The following is a 20,454-nucleotide window of genomic DNA, read 5'->3' as shown; positions in this document are numbered from 1 at the left end:
TTCTATATGCTTTTGGTGTGAATGGTTTTTTTATACGGCACCATTTTTACAATACTCATCATCATCGTTTAACGTCTGCTTTCTATGCTGGCATGGGCTGGACGATTTGACTGAAGACTGGTGAACCAGATGGCTACACCAGGCTCCAATCTGATTTGGCAGAGTTTCTACAGCTGGCAAAATAATAATAATGGTATTTGTGTATATTGAAACATATGTGGTGAATGCAGAAAATATGCATTAAGACTAGAGAGAAAAAGTGATATGAATAAATTTTAATTGAGAAAATTTCATTTCATTGCAAATTCATGCCATTGATCTCTCTGACTTATCTCCCTTAGTTCATTAAAAAAAATTTTAATTATACAAAATGTACTGACTCAAATTTATTTGCTGTAGTTTTTCTATATGTAAAAATCAGTGTCATTTGGAATAACTAAACTATCCTAATGAGGTCTAACAGACTGAAGCATAACCATTGTTGTCCCCCTTACCTGCAAATAAAGACCAGACTTCCCTTCTTGATAATCATTTAAATTACTTTGAGAAATTAATTCCATTGTCTTAAAATTTCTTCGCCTTTTCTTTAAGAGTCTCCAACAATTGCCTCTAGATTTTTCCTTTCTTCATCTAAAAATGAAATTCCAATAAGTATTTTTCATAAATGAACCCTTAAATTATTTATGCAAAATCTTAATCTCAGAGTAAAATTTACTGCTTTAACCATTTTAGAAAATATTACTTTTATATCCACTTTCATACGTTGACATTAATTGGAAAAGTTGTTGAAACTTTCAAATAATGATTTATTGATTGATTACAGATATTGATTTTGTAACTCTTTGTCTTTCTCATTACTGACTACACAACTGTGAATTGAACCTCTAAGCATAGAATAATGTGTCTTTCCTGGGGACTGAATGGCAGCAATAAGATTTGAACTCCTGAAATTGATCTTTGATAGTTGAGCCCATTAATCTTATAATCCTTATTCTTCAATGTCTGTGTGTGTGAAACAAAAGAATTCCTTAATGAGTTGAAAAGGAAAACACAAGCCAAAACAACAAACATAAAAAAAACAGCCTTAAGGCAAACAGCTTACTTTTCTGCAATGTGATTATTGTCCCATTACAAAAAGTGCCCGAGCATTCGCCAGAATACGCTTCTTGAAGATCATGATTTCGAACAATTGCCTAAAATAAAATAAATCAACAAAATTAAGAGCAACAGATTATTTAAAATAGGTTAATAATGATTACAATGACGATGTTGATGATGATGGTGATGAGCATGATGATGATGATGACGACGATGACAACGACAACGATGATGATGATGATGGTGATGATGATGATGATGGTGATGGTGATGATGATGATGGTGGTGGTGGTGGTGGTGGTGGTGATGAGGATGATGATGGTGGTGGTGGTGGTGGTGGTGATGGTGATGGTGATGATGGTGATGATGGTGATGACAACGATGACAATGATGATGATAATGATGGTGATGATGATGGTAAAACATTTATGGTGTACAATCAGAACTTTGGAGTAGTGTACACACACACACACACACACACACACACACACACACACACACAATTATTAAGGGCTTAAATACTGGATTTTTGTACCTTTGACCTTTATATTGCCAAAGGTAAAGGATTAAATCCAATAATAGCAAAAGCAACAAGAAAACTCTCACACCTTGTGCCTCCCCAACGAAAGAGAAACACCTACAGGCTTGTTTCCAAAGTTCTTCATGCATGAATAAATTATTTATTTTCAGTTTGGTTCAATGGCTCTAAAACCCCTGAAAACAGATCAAGAAAGCTGACATTTTTATGCCGTAGCTTCGATATAGGGCTTTCCAAGAAAGCATAGCATGCCAAGATCAGATGATGATCAAGGTGTACACAAATAATTAAATGAACAAATGAAATTAAACATTTGTTTTTCAATCAACATATACTTTATTTGCTGAACAAAAAGTATTGAATGACTCAAAAAGGTATAGTATAGCATTGGTATCATGCCAAGATCAGATGATGATCAAGGTGTACTACCCTGGCTGGGCTTACTCCATCACCTCAGTGTAATGCTGGTTGCCCTTCATAAACATCAGCCTCTCAAAGTTACCATCTGACAGAGTGGCTCCTTTGGCCCTCAAAATATCTTTGCCTATAGAGAATAAGTGCTCAACTGCAGCACTGGTTGAGATGGTGGCGTTATACTGAAAGTAAAAGCGGAAAATTGGATTGCACGAAAGAAGAGCTCGAACAACATCTTAAAGAGACATACAGCGACTCTGACAGAAATAAAGTACTCCCAGAAATGCACGGACTGAAGAAACTACCTGAACCAAGGGTACTTTTCGATTTGTGTGACATCAAACGGAAAGAAATAGAGGAGTTCATAAGAAAAGCAAGAGCAAAAAGTTCACCAGGGAACGACGGAGTGAGCTACAAGGTTTACAAGTATTGCCCGAAATTGCATTTACAGTTATTTGCATTGATAAGAGAAATGTGGAAGAAGAAAGACGTAGCAGAGCGATGGTGTATAGCTGAAGGTATCTACTTACCTAAAGAGAAAGATGCAAAAACACTAGGACAATTTAGACCAATTTCATTATTAAATACTGACGGGAAAATCATGTTTGGAATCATTGCTAGACGAATCAAAAGATTCGTACAGCATAACGGGTACGTTAATGAAGCAATCCAAAAAGCAGGAATCCCCCGGAATCCCTGGGTGCATAGAACACGCATTTGCCATCTGGGAAGCTATCACCTGTGCAAAACAACTGAAGAAAAACCTGCACATTGTTTGGCTAGATCTTGCCAATACATATGAATCTGTTCCACACGCGGTAATCAGAGCAGCGATGGACTTCTTTTGGATTCCAAAAGATGTTCAACGAATGCTCATGTCCTACTACGACAACATGAGGATGAGATTTACAGCAGGAGAGTTCACAACGGAGTGGCAACGGCTAGAAGTAGGTATTGCAGCCGGATGCACGATATCAGTCATCTTATTCGTGCTAGTCATGGAGATGTTATTAAGGTCAACAAACTGTGAGAAAGCTGCTATAAAGACACCATTAAGGGCTTTTATGGACGACGTCACTCTACTATCGGAAAGTAGAGATGCAGCAGAGAGAACGTTAGAGCGGTTGGATGAACTAATAGGATGGGCAAGAATGAAATTCAAAGCCAAAAAATCTCGAAGCGTGGCTTTCGTGAAAGGAGTGCAAGAAGAAGTGAAATTCAGGATAGGAGGTGAAGACATACCAACGGTGAAAGAACAACCAGTAAAGAGTCTCGGCAGATGGTATAGAGACTTATTAAATGATAAGAAGCAAGGGAAAGAGACACACGAGTTAGTAGAACAAGGATTTAAGGCAATTGACAGAACGACATTACAGGGGAAATTCAAATGTTGGATACTGCAATTTGGACTGTACCCAAGGATAATGTGGCCATTGCAAATGTACGAAATAGCCTTGAGTAGAGTAGAAAGGATAGAACAAAGATGCAGTGTGTTTATCAGAAAATGGCTTGGTCTGCCGAAACCACTCAATACAACTGCACTATATGGAAAACCCGTGCTGCAACTACCAATAACATCAATCACCGAAAAATATAAAGCAGGAACGGTGAGGACAGTAATGATGCTAAGGTATTCAAAAGATCAGAGCATCCGAGAAAACCCTCCAAAGGTACAAACAGGGAGGAAATGGAATGCGGAAGAGGCAGTAAACAGGGTGATCGAAATACTAAGACATGCCGATATAGTTGGAGCAACGCAAGAAGCAAGAGCCGGCCTAGGGACGTGCAATTTCAGGCCATTTTGCAAGAGCAGTATAAAAGAGATGAAAGAGGCAGTGGTACATGAAGTGAGAAAGGAGGAAGAAGAAAGGCAGAATGTACATTTGGTGCAATGTAGTCAACAGGGGCAGTGCCTGAGATGGGAGGAAAACGTGATCAGTCGCAGAATCTCATAGAAGGAACTTTGGGCTTGGGAACAAGCAAGAACAGCCTTCTTGATCAAGTCTACCTTCGACGTTCTACCTTCACCGGTGAACTTAGTCCGATGGAACATAAAAACAACCGATGAATGTGGATGCGGAGAGAAAGCGACGGTGAGACACGTTCTGTCAAGCTGCAGACTAGCACTAGAAAGGTATACATGGCGCCATAATCAAGTCCTCGGCATCATTAGCGCAGCACTCAAGGAGAAGATTGAGGGATACAATAGGGGAGAGTACCCCAAAGTGGAAAAACACAGGAAAATATACTTCCAGAAGGAGGGAAAAGGACATAAGGCCAGGCCGCCAAATAAAATATACGAGATAGACGAAAGATGGAAGGGATACTGGGAGCTGGCCACGGATTTGGGAAGTCTAGCAATTTTTCCACTTATAAAAACAACAAAAAGACCAGACTTAGTCATATGGAACACAGAACGGAGAATAGGAATCTTGCTAGAACTGACAGTACCATGGGAAGAAAACATCGACAATGCAGAGAAACGAAAGGAGAAGAGATACGAGAAACTAATCGAAGAGTGCAGAGAACAGGGATGGACTGTCGAGTACTACCATCTGGCAGTGGGGGCTAGAGGCTTCATTGAAAGGAAACTGACAGCGCTATTCAAGAGAAGATTTGCGTTTTCAAGTTTGGAACTGAGAAAACTGATAAGGAGGATACAGGAGGCGGTCGAAAAAGCCAGCTTCTATATATGGCTGAAGCGGGAAGACCAAATGTGGCTTGAAAGTCATAACATGCCTAGGTGAGACAGGCTGACACTGAAGTGGCTTCGCGCCCTCCATTGTCAGTTAAAGTTCAGACAGTGTCATGTGACAACTTGCTGGGGCTACTTGCTGGAGCCTAGCAGCAGGAAGTTTAGACAGTGTCACGTGACAACTTGCTGGGGCAGCCTGCTGGAGCCTAGCAGCAGGTATAAAAAGGGGAATTTGACAAGACGATCAGTCGGACGCTGACACTCGTTGATGCTGCATCGAAGAGGCCAGGGAACAGAAGAAAGAAGACATGCACTCAACACCAGAGCTGAAGACACCTCCGAAAGGGGGGGGGGCCCGCCACGTCAAAACGGTAGAGGAGTAGGGGCTGAAACCGGATGTGGTTCCTCCTGATGATGTCTTCAGCTAACTGGATCCTAATCCACCAAGGAAGGTATGTCGGAAGAAAGTAATTCAACAACGTGGGTTGATGAACCGTAAGACGTGTGGCCAGAACCTCCTGGAAAATAACCATAGCGAGGGACATTCCACAGTTGAATTAGAACAGTCACAAACAGTGAAAGAAGACATGGACCCAACACCAGAGCTGAAGACACCTCTGAAAGGGGGTGGCCCCGCCACGTCAAAACGGTAGAGGAGTAGGGGCTGAAACTGGACGTGGTTCCTCCTGATGATGTCTTGAGCTAACTGGATCCTATAAAGGAGCTGTTGTGGTAGCAGACCACGAAACATGGTTGAAATTCCTCAGGTAAACAGGTAGATCAAAACCCTCTTACCCAAAAAGGCTACTTCAATCAAGCCTTCAAGATGGCCTCCAGCCAGGTCTTCACCAAGTTCTGCAACTTCAATTTCAGTGACCCATGGCTCCTGCTCTCCCGAAAACAAAGTGATGTTGCTGAAAGAATCATTTCCCTTGTCCTCATTGCTGTTGCTGCTTTCCTCATTGGTCTCCATTGGGGCTGTCTCTGTGGCTTTCTCTATCACATTCCTCACTCTGCTAACCTGGCCTGTTATTATACTGCTCCAGCCAGAACAAGAAAAACTTGGGATGGAAGGTAATGGCCAGCTGGCTCTCCAAGTCTTCTAGGAGGAGTGCAAGTCTTTTTGTGATGCCTGCCTGTATTGCGTCCACTAGAGGAATGCAGTACAGGAGATGTCTGGACTTGGCCTCCTTCGACTTCATGATGGTAGTCAGTACAGTTGGCAGAAGGCTCCCACGATCAACCTGGTCCTCCCACTGCATTTTATCCAAGGCCTTGGTAACATTGGACATTACCTGGGCATACTCTGTCAGGAAGACAACATCAGAATCAGTGAAGGTCTGCAGCTTCAGCTGTGTCATCACCTTGTGGAGAGTTACCCTATTCTTCTTCAGCAGGTTTTTGAGGGCAACAGCGTCATAGGTAGAGTTCCAGGACCACTGACTTCCTCCAGAATGCTGTCTGCTGCCTCTGTGCTGTGAGTCTGCAGATTCCACAGCTGCTGTGCCTTGGACATGGCCTTCCTGCTGTCAAGAGCCTTGTCAGTATTCATGCTGGCTACCAAGTTGAAGGTATGGGCTGCACACTTCATGTGTCCTGGCAGGTTTAGGCCCAGGCTGTTGACTCATCATGGATAGCATCAACAGAGATGTGCTCAACTTCGTCCACATGCCCAACCTTGAGATCCATGTCCAGGTCCTCGTCCTCAACGCCCTCCTCGTCTAGATCGGTAGCAACCTCTGGAGTGTCTGGAAAGGATTCAGTTTCTGTACCAAACTGCATAAATGCCTTAACAAAGTTTTTGCCATCGTCCATTGTGGTCCTGGTCACCTTGTCTTGCAGATGCAACTTGTAATGGATGTCCACCATGGCCAGATGTGATGTCTTCTGAGCTGAGAGAAGGCCAGGATGGCATGTTGTCTCATGCAGGTCTTGGAGTTCAGCCAGTGTGCTGTCATCCTCAGGTAAGACCTGTTGTGGGCTGACCAACAGTCCGCGGTGGTCGTCATCCATTGGACATCCTTGAGCAACATATAATTAAAAAATGTTAAATTGTAAAGAGACTTAATTTCTAAAGTTAAAAACTCAAAATTATATATATATATATATATATATATTTCCATTTCTAGACCATATGACAAAGGTAGAAGATTTTGTCCTTTATGTAATACTGAGCTATTTTTTATTTTATTTTCAAAGAATAAACTGGTAAACATGTTCATCGAAAACTCTTACAGATGTAAACATTGGCAGCAACATGTGTTCACAGCATTTAAATGAAAAATACTTATTTATATAATGCTAACAAATTAACTTGTAACATATTAGTTCCTCAAATAATTCAAGAGACACATGGCAATTATACCTTTATATGTAAAAAAGATATCATAGACTGATTTCGCTTGATATATGTTATCTAAACACTCTTAATTTGTAAACCTAAATTAGAACACCAATTACATCTATAAATAAACACTAGAACAATATTTTCAGTTTAATTCATCATAAACTTTACCTCCTACAATGTCTAATATGCTGTGCCCAATTAACCTTATTCACTTGATTTCATACTTCATTGTACTTCCATATCATTCATTTACTACTTTCAATTTATTCAGCAATAATAAGAGTTATTTATCATGGTCATAGTTATATTAGTAAAAATATTCCAAATCTACGAATTTAATTTATCATCTTAAACGTTCCTAGAAACATCTAAAATTCTGAAAACAATCCTAGTTCACTTGTTTACTCTCATCGCAAGATGTATCCCAAACATTTAAATATTCTCCTCTCTCTATTCTATGACGTATTAATTACTGATCAACATAACATTCTATTTCATCTCTCGGAAAACCCTTGCATTAACAGATATGGAACAGTATCACCGAAGTAAACTTTGATAATAATATTAACTTTGTCTTTACAAGTAATTTTTACTCATTCAACCCCTACTCCAGCCCATCTTTTTTTACATCTAACTTAATAACATAATCCATTTCTGTAGATTAATAGACCACCCATTAACTTTATTATTAATTAATTATCAATCATTTAATATCTTACTAACTAATATAAGAATCACTTTCCTATACATATTCCACTGCTTTAATATCAACTACCATGTGTATATACGTACTAAGGTGTGTATACTAATGTGTGTATGTATCCATGTACATACATACACACACACATATATATGTGTGTGTGTGCGTATACATGTGTAAGTATGTTTGTGTGTATGTATGCACATATATATGTGCGTGTGTGCACATTCATGTATATGTATGAAATTATATATGTGTAAGTGTTTGTATATATTTGTTTTTAAAAAAAATATATATGTACATGTATGTGTATATGGTTGGATGTATGTATGTTTATGTATGTGTATGTAAATATATGGATGTATGTATATGTATGTGTATGTGTTTAGATGTGTATATATATATATATATATATATATATATATATATATATATATATATATATATATATATATATATATGTATACGAGTGTATGTATGTATGTGTGTGAGTATGTATGTGTGTATATATGTGCGTATACATGTGTATATATGCTTGTACACATTTATGTCAACACTGTTTGTAGAAATACAAGATTAACTCTCCTTTACGGTCCCATTATTTACATAACATTCCTCTCCAATTTTTATCGGATTTAAATCATCTTATTATCTCCCAACTTTACACTCTGAATTTTCTTTCTTTTTTTTTCTTTCCTTCTTTTCTTCCCTTCTTGTCCAACGTACTGTCTGGTAGCGTCCCAACCTCCAATGGCTTTTCCAAATAAATTACGTAACAACCTTCTCCAACTACAGTTCTCATATTCGGTTAAAATGTCTTACGTTTAAGCTGGTTCCCATGCATTTCCCTGAAGAGAAGATTATATCCTTATCAACATCACCTACTCCTATGGAAGGTATAATTTGTAAACTTCGAAACATATGTTGGAAATAAAAGTATTCAGTTAAAATATGCGTTTTACTCCTTTTACTAAATATATATATATATAATCAAGGTGGTTAGCAGCAATTTAAAACTAACATGAAAATAATTCACCAAAACTAAGAGTGCAATGACCACCAGCATTGCTAGAAATAAGAGTCATAGACTCCTTGGCCACAAAAGTCTCTTTGTATTGACAGGGGAGAAAACCCTCCTCACTATGAGCAAGATGCATTAGATGAGCTTGCTAATTTCGTATAGGAAATTAATACTAATCAGTAATGCTCACACCATCACAGCTGGTAGAGGCCAACTCACCCTGTAATTATTATGGATAATGCCATTGGAATCAGTGACTGATTTCACAAAATTGCTAGGTGAAAATTATAAAATAATCAAGGAGTCTAGCAGCAATTTAAAATCAATGAGGAAATAATTCACTGTCCCTGTATATAAACTAATGCAGAGTATGAACAAGCCCCACTAAAAAAAGAAAAAAAACACTAGACTCTCGTCCACATTTCCACGCAAGCTGAAACGGTTTTTGTGAGCAAGCAGTTTGTACAAATTTTGTTGGTGGAAGGAGACAGGACATTTGATCGTAGTATTTTATAACCATAAGATGCAGATTTAATGACGAGTGGAATATATATATACACACACACACACAGAAATAATCAGAAAATAGAGAAAGCCTCAGATTAACAAACACATTAATGGAACCACATTTAAAGCTTAATTTTTAATATACAAAGCATGACATAACAAATAGGTGATGTGACAAATCTTACGGCTGTTTTTGCATTCTTTTCCAAGTGGTGCCTATAGATAATTGCGAAAATAAAATTCTTCATTTTTGTAGGACATTCAGATCAAGGCATGGAGCTTATATACATATATATATATACGTATGTATATATAGGTGTTTTTACATACTCCTATAAACTATTTAAAGCTGGCCAAGATCATCCTGTCCGGAGTGCGGTGGGATATTGACATCTTGCTGGGATTCAGCCAAGGTGGAGGACTACACTACATGCAGCAGTAGCATGTTGTCGACAAACAGGTCTACAATCCTTCTGTCCCCCATAGACTGACAGACACCAGTGCCAGCATGCTTTCTTTGCACATGGCTGTGATGACTGGCTCCTGGCACTGCTGCCAGAAGATTGTCTGTGTTTCCCGCAGGAAGTTCTGGCCTTGATCCTCTCCTCAAATTGGATGGCATGCCCTGGGTACTTCTTCTTGACATACAATTTCAAATGGTAGAGGCTCACCACTTGTCCTCTGATGGTGGCCTCCTTGGGCTGGTACATGATGCACCGGAATTAAAGGATTTTGATGTTCCTATTATTCTTTGACATAAGGACAAAGTAGTCCACCATGTGGGGTCACGAATTGAGACTCCTGGCTCTCAACCTCAATGACCTCTGCCTCTCCCACAACTGTTGCAGACTCTTCAACAGGCCCTTCATCCTCAGGTCAAACAAAAACGTCTTCACCTCCCATAAGGATAATGTACACTGCTGCAACTAACAATGTAAGGCTGTCTGTAATGTTACAAAATCATAAGTGAACAAAACTCAAAACTGTAGAATTACACAATACTGGTCAACTTGCTGCTGCTGTGTTGACCAATCACATCTTCTCCCAAGTAAAAGTAGTCAGCCAATAGCGTGCCTGACAGACTCTTTGAGACATGCCCACAACAGATAGGAACAAAGGTATGAATTTTGTTAGCTGACTTAAAGTTAGCATAACTAAATTTAGTGGAAGTTAACTGGTCCACTAACAGTTTCCAAGGTTAGCGACAATGCTAATCCAAATCCACTAAATGAAAAGTTAGCTTCGCTAATTAGCTGTTAGTGGATTAGCGGAACCATACTGTATGTGTGTATATATATATATATATTTATACACACACACACACATATATATATATATATATATATGATAGATCGCTGACCAAAACATTCAATTTTTTTTCTCCGTGTTTTTCTCCTTGTTTTCTCCGTATTCTTTCTGTTGAAGAGCGTAGCTCGAAATGTTAAAAACTTTCTCTATTCCCAAGAGTTAAACTAATACATCCATTTGTTGTTTACACTACCTGTCCTCGTCTGTTGTTTTTTTCGTAAATTCTCCCATATATATATATATATATGTAAGATCAACAAAGAAGTACTCACTACAGTCAGAAATAAATGTCATTTAATATACACAAAATTTGAAAAAGTGTTCCTGATATTTTTATGCTGTAGAGATTCAATAATTTGGCAGATTTATATAAAATGCTTAAAGAATTGCATGGAGATGCATGGCATGTTATAATAATCTTACAAAACATTGTATCTCTATGGTTTGAAATGATTTGGAACACTTAAAATTTTGTTTGTCATAAATGATGAGTGTGTGTGTGTGTGTGTGTGCATATATATTTCAATTTACTTACCTCATTGATTCTACCCTTATCAAATTCTACAAAACTTGGCTTTGTTGCATTGTCTAATTCAAATTCAGTCTTGAAACAGTTTTGTTCCTTCTCACTTGTTATGTTTACATATTTAACCTTGTCCAAAGAAATGCGAACAGAATTGTATTTCTCACGAAAGCAAAGTGTTACATTCCATATTGTGGCCTCGGTAACTAGAAAATGGTTTGAAAAATGAAAAAAAAAACAAAGATTTATAAAATGTTTGGTAAGCATCAAAAAACTCTTATGATGTGAATAGTTATACTAATATTGTATTATTGGTTACAACCGGAAGCTGTGGGCATGTCCCACCCCAGTTATGGAAAGAAGGCTAGAGTAAGGGGGAAGGTGTGGATGTGAGGTAAGAAGTTTGCTTTCCAGCCACATGGCCCTGGGTTCAGGCCTTTTGGCATAGCAACTTGGGCAACTGTCTTTTACTATAACCTCAGGGCTGGCCAAAGAATTGGGAGTGGACTTCATGAACAGGAGCTGAAAATACTCATTGTGTGTGTGTGTGTGTGCTTGACAACCACTGTTGGTTTGTTTATGTCCCTGTAACTTATTGATTAGGCAGAATTGACCAGCAGAATAAATACCAGGCTTTAAAAAATAACTGCAAAGGTTGATTTGATTGACTAAACACTTCGAGGCAGTGCCCCAGAATGGCCACAGTCCAATGGCTGAACAAGTAAAAGACCTAAAAAAACCCTTTACCATGGAAATAGTTATCCTATTATAAGTTTCAGTGAGAGGTTGTGACCATGCTGGGGCACTTACGTAGTTATGTGAAGAAAACTAGTAAAAAATATTAGAATAATTTTAGGAAAAAACATGAAAATCTGAATTATTATGTGAATTTGAATTCTTCACACATTTCATCTCAAGAAAATTAGCTTTTATACATGAATGAGACATAAATCTGATCGTATCATTCTCTAATTAATTTTTCATTACAGCATCCACTCAAATTTCATGACTGAGTGGTTGATATTAAAACAGGGGAAACAATTACTTAATCACTATGTCCCAAATTTCTTTACCATTGTCTTCTATATTTCTATCAATGCTGACAATGGAAAAAGAAAAGATTAAACATCAGAAATCTCACAATAAAAGACTAAACTATTACTTTAATGGGACATCATCATCATCATCATCATCATCATCATCATCATCATCGTCGTCGTCGTCTTCGTCGTCGTCGTCGTCGTCATCATCATCATCATTACCACACCATCAGCATCACCACCACATCCACCACCACTACCACTACCACCATCATTACAATCACGACACTACCACTAACAACATCATCAACATCACCACCACAGTGAAGGAGTGTGGCCTAGTGCTTCGGGTGTTGCACTTACAAATCATGAGATTCTGGTTTCAATTCCCAGACCTGGCAGTACATTGTGTTCTTGAGCAAGACATTCCATTTTATACTGCTCCAGTCCACTCAGCTGTAAATGGCAAACTCAGTAATTAGCAACACAAATCTTTATAATCCTTTTATATGTAATTAATGTCTTCCTTGATTATCACAGTTTATAATTAGACTACGGTATTTCGTTGTCAGATAGAAATAAACATAAGCTGTCATTGGCCAATAAAAATGACCAGGTAGCATGTAGCATCATCATCATCATCATCATCATCATCATCATCATCGTCATCATCATCATTTTTGCAGTGCATTAATGAGACTAAAACGAAAGTCTTCCCAATTAAGTACGAGTTCTCCCATCGGATGAAGCCACAGCATTTCTTCATCCTGACTTTCTCATAGTGCTTTCTTGGCAGAGATATTGGGGTGGCTTGCCATTGCCTTTCCCCTACTGGATGGCCATTGGCCCACAGGAAGCACATCCATCCTTGAAAAGGTCTTGTCCAGATGCCCACCTCACAAGAGTAGTGAGCTATTCAAGTGGGGAAGCTGGTTTAGTTTCCGACCATGGAACAGGTGGTACTTGTCTTCATGGTACCAGTACCAGCTATCATCAGACTGTAGTGAGATCCATGACCTGAGTAACAGCATGTAACATGCTCTTTCTAATTGTTTTAGCTGCCTGTTTAATCCTGAGCAGACGTGGGCACCCTCTGAGACCTCCTGCTATTAATACAGTGTAACATCCAGGATATGACAGCTGGAAGGAAAGAGGGCTGTACCAACACTAAACCCCAGTGTACTCAGCTGATAAAATTAAAGTACTAGCATTAGGTTGGTACTTGTCTCCAGCCAAGTAGACTGGAGTGACATGAAATGAAGCACCTTGCTTAAGGACACAATGTATCCCCCAATCCCAGAGAATTGAACCCATGAATTTATGATTGTGAACCTAGTTTCCTGACCACTAGGTCATGTGCCTTAACACTGGAGAACTAATAATCAAGAAATAATATATTATTGATTTGTTATTTTAAAATGAAATTGATTTCAGTTCAATAAATTTAAAAGGGAGTTTATCAAGGTAATTGTAATTGAGACTAAGATTTTTAGTTTTGGCCAAAAATATTGTGGTCATTCCGAGTCCCCAAGAATGATGCAAATGAATTGTCTTCAGACAAGAAGACACAAAGTTGAAATGACTGATTGCAGCAGAGGGAATTGTGCAAAAATTCTTCAAGAGTCAGGTGATAGCATTAAACCATTTCTTAGCATATTTCTGTTGAAATACATTGCAACGGTCAATTAATTTTGAAAATAATGAAGAATTTAGCAAAATAACTTTGCCATTATGAAGCTGATGATGGGAATACAAATTACCATAGAAACCATGCCAAATCTGCCATCAGAACTTGATGTGGCCTTGTGGCTCACCAAATTCTGTCACACCATCTGACCCATGCTAACATGGAAAACAGATGTTTAATGATGATGATGATGATGACGACTATCTGTTTGGTATGGTACTGGAATCTTGAAGTGGACAGAGGAGGAGTTAATGGAATTGGACAGGAAGACAAGAAAGCTCCTAAAGATGCATGGAGCCCATCATCCATGTGCAGACACTGACCACCTAGACATGAAGAGAGCAAATAGAGGAAGAGGAGTGATAAGTGTGCAAGACTACATATGTGTTGAACTTTAGAGTTTAAGGAGATATGTATCCCAAAGTAAGGACACCTTGCTAATGTCAGTTTGGAATGATGGAGTGTTGAAAGCAGAGAAAAAAGGGAAAAAGTAGAAAGAGGGCATGGAGGGGTTACACAATCAATTCCATGTAGCCACAACAGAAGTTGCCGGAAAACATAGGTGGGACTGGCTGAAGAAAGGAACCTTGGAAAAAGAGACCGAGAGCACCAAACTGGCAGTGCAAGACCACACTTTGGCCACGAATTAGGGGGCTAACCTTAGGAATGAGCAAGTGTCTCTACTGTGCTGCCTCTGTAATAGAGTGACTGAAACTATTGTCGAGAACATAAAACAGTTGGAATATTTGTATTGGATGGCTGGTTTGAATGGTTAAATGTTAAAATTTAGTTGTGTTGAGGTTATTGTTCAAGATACTAATACAGTTGAAACTGAATGGAAAACACAGGTGAGGGAAAGATAGTTCTTAATCATCCACACCCAACCACAATGATTGCACAAATAAATAATAAAGAGAACTTACTTATTAACTGAGGGAATATTATGACTAAAATACTCCAATATGGAAGAAGCAGCATGGTAGGAGATGGAAGGAAACTGGTTAGTCTTCAGAAATAATGATTTTTTTCCTTTTTCTTTTTTTCAAATCTTTTGCAAGGCAAATAAGAATTTCTATATCAAATGTTCTGAGAGACGAATTTCATTTAATTTCTCTGTGTTCTTCTGTTCAACTGTTTTATATACTGGAAAGGAACAAAATATAAAGGAAACATAAACAGGATATTGTCTCTTGCCACTTTATATTTTCAGCCAATGAATACTTCAGGTTTTATAATTCTTGCTACTTCAAATTCTTGTGATTATGGGAGAAGGAGGTGGGGCAAGGTTGATAAAATGGAAAGTTCTGTTTTTGTTTTTAAAGCTTGGACAATATTATTGTATGAAAACTATTCCAATATATTAACTGGCCCTCAAGCAAAGGGATTCTGTGGTAGGCTCCCTGCTAAGTTATAAGGATAAGCTGAAACAATCACTAAAACAAAATATTTTGGGAAAGTTATATTCTGGATCAATCTGAGTGGCTTAAAATGTATCATAAAACATGAAATCAATTTGAAAATAATTAATATTATGAAAAAAAAAATTTTTTTAAATAGACAACTATAAACAATGAAAATTAATGCTGTAGCTTTCTTGAATAAATACCACAAATGTTTGACACCCAATTTATTTGACTATATAAGCAATTTCAGATAGAAAACCAGCAAATTCTGTGGTCTACCCAAGATTCACAAAAATAAAAGCCATAAGTACAGCTTGTAAAATCAACTGTAAATCTGAGCCCATTGAAAGACTGCCTCCAGATGATTTGAAACTGAGATTGATTATTGCAGGCCTTTGCATGTAAAGCATACAAGACAAGCAATTTTCTGGACATCTTACGAAAACCTTTCTTGAAACACAATCAAAGTTTTATTTGAGATGATTTAGATTTAATTAATCACCCACCAAACACAATCACTCAAAATACAATTATTCTTTCTTTTGATCATTTAATTGTTGCAGTCTTTAGACTGTGGCCATGCTGGGGCATACACAAATATTCCCCATGAGTATGAAAGTCTTGAGATAAGGAAATTATCATCATCATCATCGTTTAACGTCCGCTTTCCATGCTAGCATGGGTTGGACGATTTGACTGAGGACTGGTGAAACCGGATGGCAACACCAGGCTCCATTAAATGATCATCATCATTTAATGTCCGCTTTCCATGCTGGCATGGGTTGGACAGTTTGACTGAGGGCTGACGAGCCAGAAGGCTGCACCAGGCTCCAATCTAATCTGGCAAAGTTTCTACAGCTGGATGCCCTTCCTAACACCAACCATTCCACGAGGGCCAGTCAGGTGGTACTGGCAACAATCACACTCAAACGGTGCTTTTTATGTGCCACTGGCACAGGAGCCAATCATACAGCACCGGCAACGACCATACTCAAATGGTGCTTTTTATACAAGACAATAATGTACCTATTTTGTTTGATAATTTCCCCTCCTCTCCAAAATGAAGAAAATACAAGGAAATCAACTTATCATTAAAAGCTAAAAACAACCAAAGACTTTGGAAGAATATTCCAGCTTTGGCAAAGGTTTTCAAATGATTATCCAGCCCCATGGTTATAAAATATGGTAAACCAAACTGCGGCACCTGTCTGTACTCAACTGAAGGCTTGGAATTCCAATTTAAAGGATGCACAAGTTTTCAAAATAAAAGAAAATTTCTCTTGCAATTCCTAAAATTTAATTTATGCCATAACATGCTGTGGATGCTTGAAAAATTCCATCAGAGAGATGAGATTATAATTTTGGAGAAGACTGATTATCCAAAAGTAAAGAAGAAGCAACAAATAAATACAGGAAAATTGCGTGAAGTGGACATGTAGCCACATGTGCCAGAATGGAACTGCCAAACTTCAAAATTTCAAAATTTCACAGATAATTGATCTCTATTACAGAAGAACAAATAAAGAAAACCAATTTATTATGAATATAAATCCTGCTTGAATGGTTGACAAAGAATCTGTTTGGCTTATACACTTTGATGGATATTCTTGCATGGATGCACACACACACACGTCCATGTAGTGTTTGGATATATACAATATATCAGTAACCTATGTGTGTGTGAGTACATGTATGTGTGTTTTTGTATTACATAAGTATGTGTGTTCATGTTTCTTATAAGGACTGTTCAATTGTTTTGCTTCTAATTTGCATGAAGTGCTAAAGTAGGCACTCAAATATTTGTCACTGACCTAAAATCAAAGTTCAACTAACCAATCCTTATCTTATATGAAAAGTGTGTAATTTTTTGTTTATTCTATGGAAAGTATACATACATACTTACAACAATATGATGCTGAAATTCCAATGAAAGCACCTTGAATCGAGGTTAAAAACAGTTCTTTCTCTATTGGCCAGATATCTTAAATGCATGCATGCAGACATGCATTTTGTCGTGTCTAGAGTGAGTCATTAAGCCTGTGTTATCAGCACACACCTTGGTTCAATTCCCTTCCTCTATTTTTAGTCAATTGGTTAAATATCCAACTAACAAAGCAATTATTTGTTTAACTTGGTTAACCCCTTGCAGACAGGAAGCAGTACTGACCACATCAAAACACTGGGTGTGTGAGCAGTGTGATGTCTCACTCTGTACGGCACCATGTTTTCAAATATGTTTTCTACACCCTCTGAAATGCATTTGTAGAAATTTTCATTTTAAAATACGCATCTTTTAAAAAGGACATGAGGACACATAACTGACTTTTTAAAATTTCCTGAACCTCCTCTCTCACTCCTGTGAAAAAAATGTTTACAACTCATTCCGATTTAACTGGAATCAATTTTACTGGAAGTCATGAGAAAAGAAACCCAGTGGGGCACATTTGTGTACGTATGACCAGAGCTTTAACATGAGTGAATATATTTGATTATAATTCTAACCAAACACATGTTTCTCAAGGACTTCTGGTAAAGCATACATAATGATATACAGTAACCAGATGGAGTGAAGTGTTCATGACTGGATTGCAGTCATGGATATCTGGATGGTAGCAGCAAAATCCTCAACATGAATCTGGACCTCAGAGCAAAGTTCTGCCCCGTGAAGTATGTTGGGGCTGAAGTGGCAGTGGATGCGTGTCCAATTTGGAAGCCCTTCAGCTTGGACCTTAGTAATGCCAACGCAGCTGGTCTTCAAATAGCGATTTGTATGGGGGCTGAGAAGACAGCTTGGATGTGAACTGGCAGCATCAGCGGGGTCAGTATTAGGGTTAGAATTTAGACAGGGAGGGGATGGTGGAGGAAGGGGGGAGTCGGATGAAAAGATATGAAGCTTAGCAGTAGGGATCGGTTGATGGAAGGGGAAGGAGGTGATGGAGGCAGGCTATTACGGGAGTGCTGGGGGTGAATAAATGTACTGAAGAATTTCATTTAGAATTTCTTCCCCATATTATTTGAAATCGTCAACAAATGATTTAAAAGGCTATGGTAATGTGAAACTGTATGAAGCCTTATACATGAATATTAAAGGGTGGAGGCGCAATGGCCGAGTGGTTAGGGTAGCGGACTCGCGGTTTCGATTCCCAGACCGGGCGTTGTGAGTGTTTATTGAGCAAAAACACCTAAAGCTCCACGAGGCTCTGGCAGGGGATGGTGGCGAACCCTGCTGTACTCTTTCACCACAACTTTCTCTTGCTCTTTCTTCCTGTTTCTGTTGTACCTGTAATTCAAAGGGTCAGCCTTGTCACACCGTGTCACGCTGAATATCCCTGAGAACTACGTTAAGGGTACACATGTCTGTGGAGTGCTCAGCCACTTGCACGTTAATTTCATGAGCAGGCTGTTCCGTTGATCGGATCAACTGGAACCCTCGACGTCGTAAGCGACGGAGTGCCAACAACAACAAATATTAAAGGAGTGTTGGTATTATTAACCAAATTTTAGCCTCAAAATATGGCAGCAGAGAAATATTAAAATCATGGCCCCCAAACCATTCTTCATCTTAGAAATTTTCTCCTGCTTTAGTTGATCCTCTCAGACAAATTCTGGCTCAATGCGATAATGGAAGGGGGAGAAGTGAGATAGGGAAATACGAGTTAGTTCCCTTAGAATGTGATGGGGAAGTGGACAGGGCGAGGACGAGAGCTGACAGAATCTTTTGGCGGAATTCTCTTTTTAGCACGTCATGTAATTCCTCACGACAATCTTTTTTTCAAAAAGAAGTTTTGCAAATATGTGTTTTACGCATGGCAGTTCATACAACTGAGAAAAACAAATTTGTGTTTAATTTTTCGATTTTGTTTTTGAAAATCAGGTTTAAATATCGACAGTCCAAACTTTTGGTTTAAATCGCAGCAAAAGACCATTTAATGTGTTTATGGGAAGAAAGATATTGAAAAACATCAATACGCCAGAGTGAGAAACAAGGAGGGTATAAGGTGGTCGCGAGATGTGCTAAAAACAACAGCTAAATGACCCCAAGTCGCATGCAACATTCTTTCGTTTTCTGCTTTCATAAACATGAATTCTCGTGTGTGGAACACAAATTCGTAAAAATATTCAGAAAATTCAAAAACATAGGAAAAGCTATGAGGGGTTATATGAAATGCTTAAAAAATAAATATGAACCTTGATACAGGGACTTCGATGGGGATAGGGGACAGGGGGCGATGGGAGCAGGGTGTCTGTTATGTGAGTGGTGGGGTGTATGATGGGACGAGTAGGACCAATTCCGGCCAAATCCAACGATGCAAGGGAGAGAATAAAGATAGGACGGTAAAAGTTAGCTCCCCTAGAATGTGATGGAGGCGATGGGCAGGGGAGGGTGAAGGTTGATAGACCTTTTCAAAATTCGTTTTGGTGGAATTCTGTTTTAAGCATTCCATATCATCCTTCATAGGTTTTTTTTTTTTTATCGCTCGGGGTTTTCAGAAAAGGTTTACAAACTTGTATTCTACACACAGGAATTCATACTAAAGTGAAAAACTAATTTGTTATTAATTTTTCGACTTTTTAAATCACCTTTTAAAATACAGACAGTCCAAATTTTTGGCTTAAATCCCAGTAATAGAGCATTAAACGTGTTTATGGAGAGAAAGAAGACATTGAAAAACATCAAGGCACCAGAGTGATAAACAAGGAACACTTGAAGTTAGTATTGCTGAAACTTTTTGCATCTGCACAATGTGGAGGGAGAACATTGGGCTGAAATTCTAATGTGTAAGTGAACGATATCTCCATTACTTTAAAACCGTTATTTCAGAAACGGTAATTGGCACCATATCGTAAATTGATCCCCAAAGTTGAAAAAGAAATCTACATCAAATCTCTCTGATTCCACATGAATTAAGAAGTGATGGTCATGGGATGTGAGGTTGGACATAGAAAGTTGAAGATATTCAAGTTGTAAAGTCATTTTGAAATAAGGATTTCAGTTGGACAGCTGGGTTGTGATTGTATTTCCATGTCAACAGAACTGCTGACCGGTCAGTGTTGGTAAGGATCTCCCTAGCATCACTTTTATGGTTTATTTTCCAAAATGTTAATATCACTGTGACCCATTAGACATTTTTTTTTTATTGTTGGTGTTTATTGTGGTGTAGTTCAAAATGTT

General features: G+C 38.3%; 1 protein-coding gene across 2 annotated transcripts in view; it reads right to left on the bottom strand.

The window, feature by feature from the left end:
• LOC106871631 (uncharacterized) overlaps positions 1-15,011 on the bottom strand; it is a 59,874-nt gene extending 44,863 nt beyond the window's left edge. The window contains exons 1-3 of one of the 2 annotated variants that reach the window (XM_089342786.1): positions 14,802-15,011; positions 11,164-11,357; positions 1,103-1,193 (exon numbers count right to left, since the gene is read on the bottom strand). In XM_089342786.1, the coding sequence (XP_089198912.1) occupies positions 1,103-1,193; positions 11,164-11,357; positions 14,802-14,856 (340 nt within the window). In that variant the 5' untranslated portion in view covers positions 14,857-15,011. The remainder of the gene's footprint in view (positions 1-1,102; positions 1,194-11,163; positions 11,358-14,801) is intronic. The other variant, XM_089342785.1, reaches the window with a different exon arrangement.
• Between the last annotated feature and the right edge of the window lie 5,443 nt (positions 15,012-20,454).

Source organism: Octopus bimaculoides, chromosome 26 (genome assembly GCF_046866305.1).
Source record: "Octopus bimaculoides isolate indiv1 chromosome 26, ASM4686630v1, whole genome shotgun sequence".
NCBI lineage: Eukaryota > Metazoa > Mollusca > Cephalopoda > Octopoda > Octopodidae > Octopus > Octopus bimaculoides.
This window is presented reverse-complemented; position numbering and strand designations above follow the sequence as displayed.